At 34.6% G+C, this 19,128-nt stretch overlaps 1 protein-coding gene and 1 long non-coding RNA gene across 2 annotated transcripts in view; both read right to left on the bottom strand.

Annotated features, from left to right (window-relative positions):
- Positions 1-1,989: 1,989 nt before the first annotated feature.
- On the bottom strand, positions 1,990-3,954 carry LOC103495966 (probable membrane metalloprotease ARASP2, chloroplastic). Its single transcript, XM_008457665.3, has one exon. The coding sequence runs from the start codon at positions 3,608-3,610 to the stop codon at positions 2,237-2,239; it is 1,374 nt and encodes a 457-aa protein (XP_008455887.1). The 5' UTR covers positions 3,611-3,954; the 3' UTR covers positions 1,990-2,236.
- Positions 3,955-17,302: 13,348 nt separating this feature from the next.
- The window catches only part of LOC127143866 (uncharacterized), a 41,450-nt gene continuing 39,624 nt past the window's right edge, over positions 17,303-19,128 (bottom strand). Inside the window, exon 3 of the long non-coding RNA XR_007815432.1 lies at positions 17,303-17,366. This is a non-coding gene — a long non-coding RNA (uncharacterized LOC127143866). The remainder of the gene's footprint in view (positions 17,367-19,128) is intronic.

The following is a 19,128-nucleotide window of genomic DNA, read 5'->3' as shown; positions in this document are numbered from 1 at the left end:
TTTAGGGTGCTTTTAGCTACTTTTTTTTTCTTTGCATCTTGCAAACATCTCGCAACTCCCAAACTTTAAATGCCCAATGCTGAATTAGTCATGTACTTATATAGGGTGTGACTAGGGGTGTTAAAAAAATAGTTGAAAACCAAACCGAGCCGCAAACTGAACCACAGTCAAACCAAAACCGAATTGAAACTGAATGTATGTGGTTCAGTTCGGTTTCCTTGTGTGTTGATGATCCACCTCTACTAGCAAAGAATCCAATACTATCTAACAAAAAATGGCACTAACTCTCGAATCGGCAGTAATATGCTTCTCATCTCTTCAGTACTCGTAAGCAACAAAAGCCTAAAATAAAAAGGAACAAATGAAAAACAATTTAAAGTCTCTATGCCATGTGGGATGTGTGCAAGATAAAACATAAGTACCTAAAAAGCTTACTAAACATGCATAAAAACACTCCAAAGGACTTAAGAGGGGTAGAAATTTGATTTTCGAACGTATAGTGAAAGTTTGTAATGTGTGAGATGTGTTCGAAATAAAATATAAGTACTTAAAAGTCTTATTAAACATGCATAAAAACACTCTAAAGGACTTAAGAGGTGTAGAAGTTTGATTTCGAAGCACATAGTGAAAGCTTGAAATGTGCAAGATGTGTGAGAGATAAAACATAAGTACCTCAAAAGCTTTCTAAACATGCATAAAACATGTGTAAAGCCTCCTAAAATACATCAACTATTCCACGTTAATCAACAACAATTTCATGTAAACCTATACCAAAACAACTTAACTATTCTATATTCTAAGATAAGAATAAGTAAAGAACTCAACAATAGAAATAATCTACACCTAATCTAAATCAGTAAACAAAAGTATATAATTGATTTTAACAAAAAAGAAATAAAAATCAATAGACAACCCACGTAGGAAGTTTCCAAATAGGCTAAGAAACACCCTAGAAACATGAATACAATAACTACCACAAATTTATATAAATTTATTTGTATAATGGTAAAAAATACATACAGCAGGAAAGGGAGAGTAGTCACCTTTAGGGATTCGGCGAAGAAATTGAACAATGAAAGCATTCAAAGAACTGAGTCACGAAGAAAGGCAGACCAAAGGAAGGCAATGTTAAGGCATGCTCTGACGTTCATCATTGGCTCACTGACGTTCTATGTAGGAGAGGTTTACACTGAGTTGCAAAAAAAAAAAAAAGAAAGGCGAGGAGAGGAGAGGTTCACCGGAAGAAACGTGTGCTTCGACGTTCCAAGGCAAACTGAAAAAAGGCAATGGAAAGGCTTGCTTCGACGTTCACCGTTGCCTTACTGACGTTCATCAGAGGAGAGGATGAATATGACTTTTGGGTGGAGGAAAAAAATCGCAAGGCGGAAAATGTGAAGAAGGACCGTTGATTTTTTTTTTTTTTTTTTTTAAATTTTAGGTTAAGGAAAAGGGAAGGGCAAAATTTCACAGCGGAATTGTCATAAAACTCAACTTCTTTTCAAACCCAAGCCTACAAATTATCAACCCCTCCAAAATTGATCTATTTTTAGCAATTTCCCAAATTTAATAAGTTCGCGACGTTTTTAACCTAATCATTTACAGTTTCATCCTATGGGCATTTTTTAAAAGTAAAAGGTATTATTGAGACGTTTGAAATTTACAGGAATATTTTTTTTCATCTACCAAAATACTACTTCTAAGTTTGAAAAGCAAAGCAGCTACGAATTAAAAGGCCCATCCATTCATCTCCCAAATTTTAACCAAATTGACCACAACATTCTCTTCATAACATCCAAAAAGTTCGACCAGCAAACCTACAAGTTTACACACCTTAGCCAGGTTCCGTTTTGTGTGCCTTCCAACTGAATTTGAACCATTTCCTTCTCTACTATTTTGCATAAACTCTATTAAGAAACAAATGTAACATGAATAGAACTCAGTTCTTTCTACCTGCAAACAGAGGAACATGGATTCAAGTAACATGAAAGATGCACAAAAATAAGCTGTTTTGTATAATTTGACTTGTTGATTTGTAGGGAGTACAAGGCTGATAAGAATAGACCAATGGAGGGTTCCGTTTTGTTATAAACGGTCTCTTTCTCTATCTCTATTATCAGTTGAATCCAACAATATGAAAGCATTATGAGCTCTTAAACCACAACCCCAACGCTAGAATCATCAAGCCAACCATTTACAGTTTCAACAGAGTTTAACTATTTGTCGAGGCATCGGCTGATCATAACAAGTCCTTTATAAATTCAAGGTTTAACGTGTCTCGGATGATGAGGAATAGCCCAAGAAGTACAACGAACATGACCCCAGATGACATAATTCGCTGCTCGAGTTCTAAAGGCAACTTCCTCCCTCCCCTTACAGCCTCGATGAGAATTAAAGCCAATGAACCGCCATCCAAAGCAGGCAAGGGAAGAAGGTTTATAACAGCAAGATTAATATTAAGCACGGCTGCAAATTGATAGAGCCCATCAATGTTGGACCTTGCAACTTCTGCACCAACAGCAATAATGGCCACAGGACCAGAAACCTTACTAGCTGATTGAGAGAAATTCAGAAAAGTTTGTTTCAAGCTATCCAGAACATTATAAGAAAGACCCAGAAATTCCTTTCTAGAATAATTAAAAGCCTCCAAGAAATTCTTTGCTACAACTTTTGAAATCTTTACATTAGGTGAAAGCTGAACCCCAATTCTCCCTGTTCCATCAAAACTCTTATCCGGGGTGACCCCAATTTCAAGATCCTGATTCCCTCTTTCAACTTTGAGAAGCACAGTCCTATTGGGGCTTCTTTTAATTGCCTCAACGAGATCAGAAACTGCTGTAGAACCCAAATTTGGCAGTTCATTTCCATTAACAGCAAGAATCACATCCCCAGGAAGCAGCCCATCACGAGAAGCGGCTGAAAGAGTTAGAACCTCAGGCACAAGAACGCCTGGAAACGGCTCTTGAACCGGCAGACCAACGGACGAGACTTGAACTAAAATAATTATGTATGCAAAGATAATATTGGCAATAACACCAGCAGAAATCACCAACACTCTATCCAATATCGGTCTATTTTTAAGCAAATTTTCATCATCCACTGGAATATCACTTTCAGGATCATTATCAGGAAAACCCACAAATCCACCAAGAGGAAAAGCCCTAATAGAGTACTCTACATTGTTTTTATTGAATTTCGCAAGAATTGGACCAAACCCAATTGCAAATTTACTTACATGAATACCCTGTAAACAGGCGGCGAGGAAGTGTCCACTCTCATGAACAACAATGATAGCCGTCAACACCGCCGCCGCCTCAAGTACCGACTGAGCACTTCCAATATCCATTCCGGCAAAAGCCCACAACCTGAAATCGCCATTCCTCCGACATCGGATTTTGGTTTTGTCCCAGAAAATTTGGTGTCTGTTCTTGAAACTAAGTTCCGAAGACGGAGGTGAATGCCACAATGAAGAAGAAGAGGAGGAGGAAGAAGAAGAAGAAGATAAGGATTTAGAGAAGTGGGTTCTGGACTTGACTGAAAAATCAGAGAAAGGGGACTTCAAATTAGCTAACTTAATGACAGAAAAAGAAGAGGAAGGAAGATTTAGTAACATGGTTTTGAAAGATGGGTGTGGGATATCAGGATTGACAGAGATTTAAAGAGAAATAGAGGAAGAAAAGGGAAGAATTGGAGAAGAAATAGGTTTGGGATAACACCATTTTGAAATTTGTGGAGGGGAATTGATCGAGAGACGTGTTTCCTGTTTTCTCCCCCTCGTATTTGTGTGTGTGTTTTTGAGGCTTCTCAGTCGCCTGTGATCCGCAAATACACGGTGTAACTTTACTTTTATTGGGGGGAAAATTGAGTAAGAAACTACAGCCTCCACTCCAAATGAGGAAACAAATCGAATTGATAGTACTAGCGTATTACCAAATGTAACTAACCGTCATAGTCTTTGGAGAAAGTTTGTAATCCATTCATTGTTTCAGAATTCCCACCTCTTAAATTACTGACTTTTCCAAAAGTTTATACTTATAGGTGCTAACTTTAACCTAGAAGTTTATGGTTATTTGAATACATGATCTTTTTTGTACTATATATTCTGTTACCATTCTAAATAACCAATTCGTCTCAAAAGCTTAAGTTAGTAGGTAAAGGTAATTTAATAGTATATCTAACACCATATGTACTTTTCCAAACACCAAATCATCAAATTTAGGTTATGCTTATTGATCACAATAAGACTACATTTAACCCACTTAAAATGTAATGAATCAATGATAATGTGAGAAGTGAGTTTCATTTGATTACTTTTGCTTTAGGTTCGTTTGATAACCATTAATAACAAACAATTAATTTTTAATTTTTGGTTTTTGAATTTTATGCATGTTTCTATCAATTTATTATGAAAGTTTTTGTACTTTCTAAGTAAAAAGATTTGAATTTTCAACCTTCAGAAACTAAAAATAGGTTTCTAAGAACATTTTTCTTTTTTCTTTGTTCAAAACTTTGACTTCTTTTTTACAACATTGATGGAAAGTAAATGACTAAGCTAGCAAAGAAACCTAGCAATGGAAGTGGTGTTTATATCTTTGAATTTTTTAAAAATAAAATTTCAAAACAAAATCTTTACCAATTTAGGTCATGTTTGATAATTATCTGACTTTTTGTTCCTAGTTTCTTAAAATTAACCTTGTAAGTACCTTTCACTTATTTGTTTCATCATCTTGTGAAATATAATCTTTTCAATTAATGGAGAAATTTTGCAATCCAATCTTATACCAAATTCATTGTAAATGATATCCTTGCCATGTCTTCATATGAACGATTTAGATTATATTATTTGTAATCTTTATAAAGTGGGTTGTATCCATAGTGTTATCAAGATAAGTGTTGTAATTGTTTTGTTAGCACACAATTCTATTCATATAATGGAGTCTTAATTTTTAACATAATCATGCATCTTTTCCCTTACAAGCTCAAATATAAACTTGTTAGAAGCCAGTTGACTAAATTGCGGCTTAAGGACTGATTGTTGTGTTGCGTTGATTTTGTGAACTAAGTCCTTCTCGTGTACCAGTTTTTCTATTGCTTGTCCAAGTATAAGCGAAACAATAAGTTTATCTGGATGATCCAAAGTCGAACATAAGGAACTGATATCAAAAATTAGTTCTAAGATTTATTCATCGGTTAGACGGTATAAAAGAATAATGAATAAATGAATGTGAACTGAACTAAAACTACTTACGTACTCTAGAGATTTCGTAAAGGGAAACTAGATGGATTTGAGATGGAGATGTGAACTAACTTGTATGAGAAGGGTGAAGGAATGTCTATGCATGACTAGGCGATTAGACCATGAAGGGCTTGATGCGATATGGCTTTCATAACTAGTTTATGATTAAGGTGAGCTCCTCTTATCAGAGTTTTTATACGCCACACTTGTTCGTCTCTTGGGATATAAATGATTCAACCTAGTTATGTGAAACATATCTAGAAGAATTTACTTATAAAACGTATGGAGCTTCGCAATTAAGGACAGCAACCTCTCTGCGCCTATTGCCCACACTTGTCCTCCTTTTGAGGTACAAATGATGGAAGTTATCTCACAAAGGAGGTCAAACTCCTCCTTACGCACGTTAACCATATCCTTGCTACTTGCCTCTTAAGTAGTTGTGTTGGAATTTATGTCTTGAAACTCGTAGTTTGTAGTTTACATTACATTGTATTCAATAAAGTGGTTATTAAGAACTTATTAGTGAAAATAGAATACTATAATCTTGAATCCAATAAACTAAGGTCCCTAGGCTATCTAGTGTAAACTTTAACTTTATGTAAAGACATAAAATATGGATCAAGTTCGAGTATATAGCCCAAACAGTCTATAGTCTATGAATAAGGTTGGGCACCTTGTTCGGAACACTATGAATGCGGCCTACTCTGTAGTTAGTACAAATGATGTGATCTTAAATCGTTCATATAGAGACATGGGAGTAGGGGTATCCTATGTAAAGAGTTTACATAAGACTGGATGAACCACAAAATAGTCACTTTTATGTAATTATAACACTTAGACTATTTCAAAACTGACTATTTCAAATTATTGATGACCTAGGTAACTTAATTTTAATCATGAGCTAACTATGAACTTCTATTAAAATGGTATTATCTTTAGATCTGTATAGGCAATGGCAGCTCATCAGCGTTAGCCCAACAAGCCTCCCATTTCACGGGTAAGACTGGGTGGATGACTAGGGTTATAGGGTGCAAGACTAAATTCACGTCTACACGTATTAGGGTTAGTAGATAGGTTGTTCCCTTAAAAACTAAATTCAAGTCTTAAACAAGGGACCCCACCCTTTCATTGGCCCGAGAGGGATTCGGTTTATAGGTTGGATCTTAAACGAATTATTCAATTGTGGATCAGTGGGACTTAAGGAACAAGATGTAGTCTTAGGGGTAAAACGATATTTCTACCCAACTGAGATTACGAACAATCTATGAAGGATTAACTTAATGATCATGGTTATATCAAATATACAGAAATATATTTATAGTGAGGGGAGTGCAACTACGGAACTTTAATGGAATGATCTGTTAGTTAACAAATGTTGATTAGGGTGATCTAAAAGGATTTAACCAGTTAATCTCGAATTGTTGGAGCCCATGATCTATAGATCCATTAGATTCCCCTGATAGCTCATATGGAATTAACTTAGAACAGTATGTTGGAATAATTCGAATTATTCGAATTAGGTAAAAAGAGAGAAACCGACAAATATATTTGATATAGTCATCGGTTAAATGTTTGATAAGACTTTATGTTTAAATGTGATTTAAATATTAAAGATATGAATACTGATTCATATTCGAAAGCTCAAAATTGATGGAAACGACCAGAGTTGTAAAAAGTGAAAATGTTGATTTTTTACTTTGAAAAGTCAAACTTTGACCGGCTTTATATTCAAATGTGATTTGAATTTGATAAGAAAAAGGAATGTGGATTCATGCTCAGAAGATCAAAATCAGTTAAGACGAACGAAATGGTTAAAAGTCAAAATGTTGACTTTTGACTTGAAAAGGTCAAAGTTTGACTTTGACTTTAATGGTCAAATGACCAAAATGCCCTTGGACTAAGTTAGTGGAATAAGTGGCTACATGAGATGTAGACACCTAGCCTACTAAGTTTCACTAAATGTTAGTAGAATATTAGGTGTTGAGATTTTATAAACAAATTACATGCACTTTTTCATGTAATTTGCTTATAAATAGGTGCTTTTTCAAATTTGTAAAGACTTCTGTCATTCCTGTGTAGTTTTGTTTTTCAAAAGTATTTAAAAACAAAATCTCTCAACCCTAATTTTATACCTCAAATTTTCATCTCTCTCTCATTTTTCTTTCACCTAATCGGGTCCAACAACCCGGTTCTAAGTTTAGAGAATAGTGGGAACACTAGTGGTGGTCTCGATTCGAGTTCATGAGGTGACTATCGAGGAATCAAGAAGCTATAAAGGTATGTTTTTCTTCAACCCTAATTTAGTTCAACTAGGTTTCTTAATGCATGTTAATCACTAAATTTAGTTTAGTTGCAATTAGGATAAAGTTCGAATCCTTATTTCGATGCGCATGTACCGTATTCCATCAGGTTGTCGATAAACATTGGCCAAGTGATGAAATTAGCTCAACTAACTCAATAAGAGTTATAAGTAAAGCAACTTATCGAGAACTTATCACAATACTAAAGTACAAATAACACATTGACAGATGAACAATAATGAGATGTATGGATTGAAATAGTATAAGCATGTAATATATATTAAAGAATGTAGGCCTTAGGTCATTATACAATATGAACAACATATATTACAAAGAATGTAAAAATGGAAAGGGAAACTATTTACAAGTAAAGGGAAGTGGGAATTGGACTTCCTTTCCTTCAAACTCTAAGCTCTCACTCACAGTTTGGTCGGTGAAGAAGAAGATGACTTTTTACAAACGACAGAAAGGCCCCTTTTTGCCACTCTCTAAACTTTGACCGGAGATTAGCATATGATTTTGGCTAGTCACTCTAGCCTATTTGGACCTGTATGGGTCCATCCAGACCTCCTTTCCTTCATAGTGATGAGTTCTTTATATAGGCAACTCGGAGGGAAACTTCTATTCTTCTGATCATGTCAGCGTCGACAGCCGCCATTGTCAAGTCACATCATCCCCAACTACTACTCTTGTCTTCTAGTGAATCATCCTTGCGTAATAGTGAAGCTTCTCACTTAGCATTTGTTTTTGCTAGACGGGTTCTTCTTGTATAGCTCTTGTGTGATATCCTCTACAATTCATTAGTCTCTTCTTTTGCTTTTATTCCTCCGTTAAGACACTGAAATGCGGTAAAACAAGCATAAATGCTTATGTAAAGTGTATTTCTAAATACTTATGCTTTTTCAACATAATCATGGCATTTTGATGCACTTCTTCTACATTTTGGCCTCGTTATTCTCTAAAAGAGGCTACAATAACTTATATTTCTACAAGTTAGTTATCAGACCTCTAAATTTAGAATAATACTTGTCCTCAAGCCCATCTCTGTATCATTCTTGTCCTCAAGCATAAATCCTCATAAAAGACTTACCTTCTTCCTTGCATTTTCTAAACTTCTAAAAATGCGATCAAGTTTTATTTGTTATTCAAGGTTTACTTTTGTCGCATACTTTTTGCTATGAAGATATTTTTAAGTTCAAAATGTGACAACCTTAATATTCAAAACATCCTTGTTCATTACCACAAGAATCTTATTTTCAAATTTAGAAATGGTTAAAGTTTAAGAAGAGCTTTGGATCCATTTATTCGGTGAAAGAATACTTTTTATTAAACTTACAGAGGGTTTTGCGTTGAGTGAAAAATCATAAGCACTTTATGAGTTCATTTCTCTCCTCAACTATAACTCTTATTGCCTCTTATTACTCAACTTTCTAAATTTTTACTTTTGAAGCTTTGCTTCTTATTTTTGCAAGAGGAGGCGGCATAGGAGTTGGTATTTCAATTCAATACAATAATTTTAAAATTTTTCGCCTTTTTGCTTTGTTTTAACTTTTGTTAAAATGACTTATTTTTAAAATGTTTTGATGGGATTTCCAAAAAGTTTCAAAAGCTTTATTGCAAATCTCGCACACCCCCAAATTTAGAGGTTAACGATGTCCTTAATGTTAAAATCGAATGATAAGACTTTTCGTAGAAAAATATTACAAAAGATGTTTGAGGTAAAGCTTGCTCGCCTAGTAAACTTTAGAATTGTTTCCTAAGTAAATTTTCTTAACAAGTTAAACGCCAAAATAACAAATGAAATCTTATTTCGCATACTTTATTTCACTAAAGTTATCATTGAGATACAAGAAAAAATTAAAGTACTAAAATGCGGGGAGCTAAGTTTGCGACAAGAAAGACTAAATGCGAAAGAATTGCATCAAAAGATGTACTTTATATTGAAGAGATCATAATTATAAAGAAGTACAAACTACATAAGCAAAATATGAAATTACAAAAAGAAGCATTACAAAATTCTAAAATTGACCCTGTTTAAGTTTGCGGTGGAGGAGGTGGTGGAATCTAGCATCAGGGGTCTTGCCCAACTCTGCAGAACTTGTGGTGTTAGAGTTGCGGCACACACTAACGTATGTTGATATTAGAATAAGGCGTTGAGCTGCATGTCGCATCTTTCTAAAAATTTGGTTTAGTTGGTTAGGTCGATAATAAGAGCTAGTGGATTTTCTCTTATCGCAGGAGAAAGTTTTGGATTGTTGGGGAAGGCGATTTGGATTTGGGGGAGGGGGTTGGACTTTTAGATTTTTGGGGGGAAGTTGGTATTTTGGATTTATGGGGGAGTTTGAGAGATGTTGTCCCTAGAGGATTTTGGGTTATCGGGAAGAGGTCAGGTTGACTATATTTCTCTTCTTCCCTTTGGACCTTTGCCACAAGATCTCCTTGGAATCCTTAGCCTTTTCTCTTTCGATCCTAAGGCTTCCTCCTCGTTTTGTTCCTTTTCTCATATCTAAAGTGTTTCGCTTTATTCTCTTCTTTTCGTCTCACATCTTCTTGTGCTTGCAATAACTTCTTTCACATTATTATTCTTCTTTTCTTATAAACATATTAGATACGTTTATCAAATAATGATGAGGTTTGTTGCATAAATCATAAACTATGAAGCAATTAAAATAACAAGAGCTTAATGGTGAGAAGTATGTAAGATGACCACATAATACAATGCTGAAGTTGAAAGATACAGATAAGAAGATGGAGTTTAGATAGTTGATAACTAACCGTTAAACCTTTGAACTAAAAAAATTGTTGAAAGATGAACTGATATAGATGAGAAGATGGATTTAAGTTATGGTTGGACTGTGTTAGGACAACAAACTCCCCGAATATCTCCACAATTATATGATATTGTCTACTTTGGGTGTGCACCCTCATGACTTTGTTTTTGGTATCATCCCAAAAGGTTTCATACCAATGGAGATAGTTGTCCTCACTTATATACCCAAGATCATCTCGTTATCTAACTGATGTGAGACTATGGTCGAATCCACAATCCTCCCCTCGAACAAGCCCCACATTACAATCCTCCTCCCTTCGAACAAATTACCACAATCCTCCCCTCAAATAGTCGTCCCATCTGCCAAGCTCTATGAGCTAACTCCTCTTCTCGGAGTACCCCGTCCATTCGATAAAGTCTAACCTCGAATCTCGTCGTGACATACTTTTAAGGCTTTTGAGGCTCTACTACATCTTTGTTCGACACTTGAGGATTATACTAGCATGATTAAGTTAGAGGCATGGCTCTGGTACCAATTGAAAAAACAATGTGAGATAATCATTTAAACTATCAGTTAATACTAAAGCTAATGCATGTTGTAATAGCTAGAGGGACAGTAGAAGAGAAAAACACAAGTAACTTTGGTAACCCAGTTCGGCCAATGTTATCCACGTCTGAGGAGTTGCACACAGCTCTGATGAGTAATTTTATTAAGATTCACTTCAGTCAATATATATCGATACAACATGTAAACTCTGTTCAACTATATGACTAAATAACATATTTATTAGCTTCATACTCCAGGCTCCCCCTGAATGCGAGTAACTGTCCTCAATGATGTCTGACTTCAGGCTCCCCCTGAATGCATGAGTGAATGTCTTCGACGATATCTTTATATACTTCTAAAGATTACTGTGACCACACAGACCACTGTCTCATCCTTTTCATTACTCATCAACAATTTCAACTTAGATCAACATGTTGATCTTATAGAGATAAGATCATACTACCTTTTCGTTCCTGCAATTCTGCAATCAGTTCTTCGTTAACCTTCAGTCGTGAATAATTTTTATTTTCAATGTTTTTTCGCGCACATACCCTATCTTCGAAAGCCCTATTTATACATACAAGATCTATATGTATAAATCTTATTTCTTCAAAGATAATTAGCAAAATTCCTAAAATAAAGAAGAATCTTTTTATCCTTTAATTATCTTATCTTTTAAAAGAATAATCTCATAATATCTTTTAGACAAAGTCTTTAACAGATTGTAACAAATTGTTCAATAGAGGATCAATAATGTTTAAACAAAACATGGTTTGTTATAAAATTTGTTAAGTCGATGACTCGAGTCGCGCTCACGTATGTAAATTAAAAAATGAGCCCTCATCGATAGTTCATAACTGTCACGCCTCGTCCTAAAAGTCACTCTATATAACCATGTGGAGGCATGACCGCTTAGGCACTCAACACACATCTACCCGCAAGATAACATGTTGAATGCCTAGTAAGCAAAGCAAACACAATAGTCATTTGAAGTGCGTAATAAGAACTTATTGAACATTATAAAGAACTTGATTTGAATAGTCTGAAGCAATAAAACTTCATTATATTTGAGGTAAGTATAAAGAGAGTTCTCACAAAATAAAAAAGTATACAAGTTGTTCCCTAAAAACAAGCATTTCCTCTTCTCGCCTAACTCTACATACCATGCGATCTGTCTAATGATTACCAACGAAATGTGCGATACAATTATAGCACAACACGCAATTATGACGATAAATCAAACGATGGATGTCCTTCGCTACTTAAGGGTTGGGGATAATAAAGCATTTTGAAGATTAGACAAAGGGCCTAGTGAGTGGGGATTTTCATCAATATATTTGATAGAATAGATTCTTGCCATAATGCGTTGCAAAGTTCTTTTCACAAATACTACGTTATACAAAAAAATATGTGTTTCAATTAAAATATGAGTTCAAATCGAAAAATCATTTTGCTACATTAGGCAACACACCTTTAAATCTCATTGGTAAGTGTTGTGTAAATCTTATAGAAACCATTCCCTCACAAAATCATTTCATCATAATTCATATCGTATAAGAAGAATATTTTCACATTATACATTTTGTATAATATAATGCAAAATCACTTCGCATACCAAATTTCATCTTTTGTACCCTCTTAAACAAGTGTCAACACACTCTCATCATGAGTTGCGGATGTATGGAGTAATCTCAACGTATACAACAAATTTGTCACGCTCTATCCCAAGTTCACTACATGCGACCATGAAGAGGCATGACCACCTAAACATACAACATGAATCTCACCATGAGATATTAGGTAGAACACCTAGTAAGCGAAATAAACACATCACCAAACTTAATGCGAAATGAGAATTCATTTCAAAATAACAAAGGCTTTATTGAAACTTGTTCAAAGAGTACATTTACAAGAGTTTCATCAAACTAAAAATATGTACAAGTCTCAAACCAATAACTAGACTATGCTCGCCTAACTTTACATGTTATACGAGCTAACAGTGGCTACTACCAAGATGATACAATGACATATAACCCAATCGGCGATCAAGACAACAAGTTGAACGTCGTGTGTCTTTCTCTACCTGAGAGAGGGGGGAATAAAACAAAATATCTAAAAAGTTAGACAACAATGTCTAGAGAGTGGTGTCTTTCACCAACACCTTTAAATAAATCAATTTCTATCATAAAGCATTGTAATTCATTTTGCGAAACCAGACGATATAAATGGTAATGTGTTTCAATAAATAACCATTAAGTTCAAATCAAATCATGTCAGTAATTTAGGCGATTTACACAATCCCAATCTCTTTAACAAACAATGGTAAATCATTTCTTTTCAAATCATTTATAATAGTTCATATTCCATAAAAATGTATCTTGCATTATGTATCATATAAATCATATCGCAATAGAGTTAACTTGCATGTTGAATTACATCTTTGTACTCTTTCCTCTACTCAAGCGTTTACGATACTCTTTTACTGGATTGCAGCTGTGCAGAGTAATCTCAACGCAATAATAATTCACCATCAATTCCATCTAACACATCTTCCAATGCTAGACAGCAAGCAATGAGCCTCCCATACTAGAACACATTGTAAGTATGAGGCATTCTATTTTAGATCACACAACAAGGATAAAGAATCTCACACTAGAACATACAGCAAGTGTGAGACATCTCATTGCATAGGGTACCAAGGATCATTTCATTACATCATTCCAATTTATTTCAAACTCTATCTATTTATTAATCAAATGCATTTTAAGAATTTGAGAACATAAGAGAAATCAAAGAACACATGTAAGACTTATGTCTGATTAGAAGGGTACTTTGTTAAATAAGAATCTTTGAGTTAAGAGTTTTTTACTAAAGATTTTTTAAGTCTTTATGCATTTTGATTAAAATTGGTCGAGATGGTAAGTCGACTAAGGAAATCTTGGGATAGCCTTATGAGATCTCGATCGAGATTTAAGAACAAAAAGTTGATCTCGAGGTAAACTTGATCTTGCTCTACCGAGAGGAAAGACAAAATGCTTTTATGCAGGGATCTTAGGCAATCTCGGGCTCAAGTTCGGTTGAGATTGAATGTAAAAAAGGAATTTGAAAGATCTTGGGGCTATCTTGGGCTGTGTCAATCAAGACTGGAGACAAGAAAGGATTTAACAAGTGAACTCCAGATAATCTCGAACATATTCCGAACAAGAGCATATAATTTAACTGTTCGATAGAGATGGAATCCAGTTATATTACTTGCAAATACTTAAATTTCAGAAAGTAGCAGATGTAAGCTCAGAATTAAGAGGTAAAAGGTGACGAGATACTTGACTTATGATATCACAAAAAAAAAAAACAAAAGTGGTTATGTAGAGGGTTCTATAAAATAGGAAGTTGGGGGTGTAAAGTTCATAAATTGTTCATATCTTTTAGAAAAACTTAATTCTCATAAAGTTCAGTTAAGGTATTAAGCTATTGGAGGAAGAAAAGGTTCAAGCTAAGAGTGGAAACTTCAAGTATCGTGAGTATTTTTCTAAAGTTGAATTGTTTTAAAAGCTTTCCTTTCTAAATATTCATGTTGTATTAATACTATATTTCACGTTACTATTTATGAAGAAAGATTTATTGTTATGTTTTCAAGTTAAAGTTCATGTTATTGATTGTATGCCATGATGTATGATTATGAGTAAACCATTAGTCTTATTCCTATCATTAAGCTAACTATTATGTGCATATAAGGAGTAAAGACATCCATATAGAAAAGGACTGCATGGTGGCATGAAGTTGGCCAATGCATAAAATGAGTGTATTGAGCTTAGCAACCTGAGCAACAAGAAATAAACCAGGATATTCTTAGGGATGTTGATGATGAAAGGACATCACGGTAGTCTATGCATGGGGATTGTTCATGTTTTTGGTGAAAGGAATAGTGAAAGACTAATGTGTGTTTATGCGATTTATGATTTATGAAATGAGGCGTTGAGCATGTATTTATGAAATGAAAATGATTTTATGTGTTGTATTCCCTAAAAATGTCTTCAAAGTATCACTCACTAAGTCTTCGACTTACGATTAAGTTTACACTTCCCTAGAAATCAGGCACTGAGGACAAGTTGGGTTAAGGAAGTTAAGTTGCTAAGCAGAGCCGGTCAGACAATCTAAGTTGGGAGTTGAACCAGACATCCTAAAGTTTAATATAGTTTATATACTTAAGGAATTATGTATTGTGATTGTAAAACACATGTGTTTTAAAGTAATAAAAAGTAAAGTTGTGTTTTGATATTCCACTGCATTTTTCCTTTGTAATCTCTATCGCTTAGTAGTTTAAAAAGTAGTTAAGAATGAGCTAGGCGATAAATCCATGTTTCAAAACTCAAGGACTTAAGACTAAGCGTTCTGGCATTTCTTCCTGAGGCGTCAGGATTGCTCAAGTCGCGTTGCACACCACATAGCGAGTTCAAGGATGCATGCTGGGCGGGGGCATGACAACACAAGAATTCACTAAGTTTAAATCATAGTGGAAATACTTTTTAGTTTGAAAACATTTTCAAGGAGATAAACCACTCACAATCAAGTATCTTCCTCGCTTAAGCTCTTAGCTAAAGTCCTATTGCACTTTCTTACAAATTCTTGTCCAACTCAAGCTTATAGTGAATCTCTGAAAATCTTTGAAATTCTAGCTCTTAAGTGGACACAAGGTAAAACTCTCAAAATGACCAGACTTACTCTATTTATAAGCCTCTACAGTAAGACTTTCCATGCCAGAATGAGTGCTTTTGTCCGATAGTGAGAATCATCCAATGTTAAAACGGCACTTATAGCTTGTCACATCTTATTCTAAACTCAGTAGGGTGGCACAGTCAAATAAGCTCATCGGCCTTCTTACACAAGGATATCGTCAATTACTTCTTGATGAAGGAAGCTTAGATCGCCTTCTAGCCCATCACATAGCTTCTTGTCATCGTGTAGTTAAAACGTGAAGCATAGATTATTACTTTGCAATTCTTCCAATCACAAATTTTCCAACGCATAATAGTCTTAATGCATAGTCATCTCTTGTCGTGTGTATTCTCATCTCATGGTTCAAAACGTGATCGGGGGATCACAAAATTACCATCAATTCCATCACACATAACACGTCTTCCAGTGCTAGATCACAAAACAAGTATAAGACATCTCATACTAGATCACAAAGCAAGTATAAGACATCTCGTACCAGATCACATAGCAAAAATAAGGCATCCCATACTAGATTACAAAGCAAGTATAAGTGTGAGGTATCTCATTGCATAGGGTACAAAAATCATTTTTCAACAACAATCCAAATTCATTTTTAAATCTGATTCATTTGCAAGCCAAATCTATTTTTATGAATTTGAGAAATATAATAATAGTCACTGAACTCAGGATTTCAAAAGTGAAATATACAAGGATTCAAACATAATGGATAATGTCTATTGCACAAATATTTTAAGGAGAATGACTCACTATTGATTAATCTTCTCGTCTATACTTTAGCCAAAATCCTTGCCAAATCTGAAACTCGTGGCAGTTTTTTAGATTATTTGCAAATTCCTTCAACTCTCTAAGTAACACAAGGTAAAAATAAACTCTTAAGCTTACTAGACTTCTCTTATTTATAGGCTTTTCCAGTGAGGTTTTCCATGTTGGAATGATTACCTCTTCTCGACGATAAGGTTCATCCGATAACAAGACTCATGTGGCTACTGCCAACTTGTCATACCCTACCCTAAAGTCACTCCATGTAACCATGCGGAGGCGAGACCCCCTAGACACTCAACGCACATCTACCCGCGAGATAACACGTTGAACTCCTAGTAAGCAAAATAGACAAAACAATAATTTTAAAGGCGTAATAAGGACTTATTAAACGATGTGGAAGAACTCGATTTGAAAAGTCTGAAGTAATAAAACTTCATTATATTTGAGTTAAGCACAAAGAGAGCACTCACAAAATAGAAAACTACAGAAATTGTTTCCCAAAAACAAACATGTCCTCTTCTTGCCTAACTCTACAAGTCATTCAATCTTTCTAATGATTACTAATGACATGATGCGACACGATTATGGAACAACAAGTGATTAAGACAACAAGTCAAATGTTGGATGTCCTTTCTACTTGGGGGAAGGGAATAAAATTGTCACACCTCGTCTCACAGACGTCCTTGCTTGGTTTGCGGGATGCGATATGACTTGAGTATCTCTGATGTGTTAAAGCGCCAAAGACACTTAATCTTGAGGTCCTTAAGCTTTTCTTAATCGCCAAGTGATTTTTTTTATCTTAAATTAAAATAGCAATTATACTTTAGGTGATATAAACAACTTAATATAGAAAGTAGTCAAATCAAACTTTATTAACCTTTAGCTAAGTGTTTTACATCATGCTTTACAACATAAAATAATTACATAACTCTTAGCACTATAAAGGTAAAATGCCTTGGTAGTCTTTTCGCCTAGCAAACCCTTAAACTGTCCTTTCTTGGCCTTAACACCTGCTCCCTGGAAGATGAAATTTAAAAACGTAAGTCTAAATGACTTAGTGAGGTTTTTGAAATCCTTTTCGTGAATTACTTTTCATAAACACTATTTCACCAAACGTAACAAATCATTTAAAACATAAACCATATCCTTTCACAATAACATATCATTTCGCGTAAATGCTTCATCTCGCATAAACATTTATTACAAATAAACACACATTAGTTATCAACATTTCTTTCACCAACGATCTTGAATCATTCTCTACGCTAAGTCTCATTACATTTCATTTAGACTATTGTGTCAACAGCATCCAAGAATATATACAGATTCGTCCTTGTTGCTAAGGTCGCTAAGTTCAATACACTCCTTTTAACGTATTAACCAGCTTCCCAACACCATGTGGCCCCTTTCACCCCATGGTTGCCTTGACTCATTATGCGCACATAATAGTTAGCTCATTTATAGGAAATAACTATGGTTTGAACACCATTTCATAAACAAATCATGCTTTGAAACACATAAAACATATAAGCTTTTCATGTAATCTCTTTTTAGTAACTTTCTTATAGAAATTCATCATTTCAAACCATGAAAGAATGTATAAGAAAGATGGTAATCATTTAAATATTTTGAGAAAACACTCACCATACTTTAAAAATTACAACTCCCTCTGTTTCTGTTTTCGTTTTTCTTCTCGTATAACTACTTGGGCAGCACTTCAACAATTTAGATTTTCTCTTGAATTTTACAGAGTAAAAATAACTAATAGTCTAGCATCAACCTCTTTTTATACTACTCCTTAACAAGCTTTGTCATGCTTAAACCTTTATCAACTTGTCAACTCCTACTCTTAATGGTACACGTGTAAGTTTAAGGTATAACTTAATCATGCTTAACTTAAACTCTACACATAGTCCATTAAGCAAACTTAAGAATTTTATTGGAAGTTTCCTTACTTCTTCTCGTCTAGTCTTCTACCTCGTGTAACACCTTAATCGCTTGGTAACACAATGTCCACAAATCTTGTCGTCCAACCCTTTTTGAGAACAAACTTGATTACCAACTTTTTCTTTTTACTTTAAAATGTCTTCTTTTGTCCAAACTGTCTAGTTCAAAATCCTTAGCCAAATTTTAACCTTTTAGTTCTTAACTTAGGTGTGGGTCTTACAACTTTTCCCCTCAAATTTCATCGACATTTAAACAAGAAATACTGGCTTCAAAATTTCCAAAAATACTTTCTTTATTACTTAACTTTTGTAATTACAACTTTACAAAATAATAATTATAAAGCTACAACTTATCCTTACATTGATTTTCCTTTTCTATTTCCCTTTGAATTCTACATCTACTACTCGCTTTCCTTTGTCAATTGTAGAGCCTCCTCGCATGGACTATTGTACTGAGTGAGATGCTACTTGAGTTTGAATCAATCCTTTTTTGCCTTGTTCAAACTTACTTGGGAATTCATTCATGTAATGTCCTTTCTCACCACATTGGTGGGAAGTAACATTTTTCCTTCTACAAATTCCCGTATGAGTCCTTCCACAATCTTGACATTGATATTTTTAATCGCACAACGCGATCCTTGACTAATAGTAATCTTAACCTTTTTATTCCCCACACTTCATTTTTTCTTCTTCTCTGCCTATTAGAGAGGAACCTCTTCCAGTAAGATATGGTTTGGGGATGAACCAAGCGGAAGCTGGTGGGCGTGTAACGGCTCAAGTTTATAAGGGAGACATGAATGAACCGATATCACATCTGAATGAAAGGGATCCTG

This window comes from Cucumis melo, chromosome 11, assembly GCF_025177605.1.
Source record: "Cucumis melo cultivar AY chromosome 11, USDA_Cmelo_AY_1.0, whole genome shotgun sequence".
Lineage (NCBI taxonomy): Eukaryota > Viridiplantae > Streptophyta > Magnoliopsida > Cucurbitales > Cucurbitaceae > Cucumis > Cucumis melo.
The sequence above is the reverse complement of the archived record's forward strand: the minus strand, read 5'-3'. Positions and strand labels throughout refer to the sequence as shown.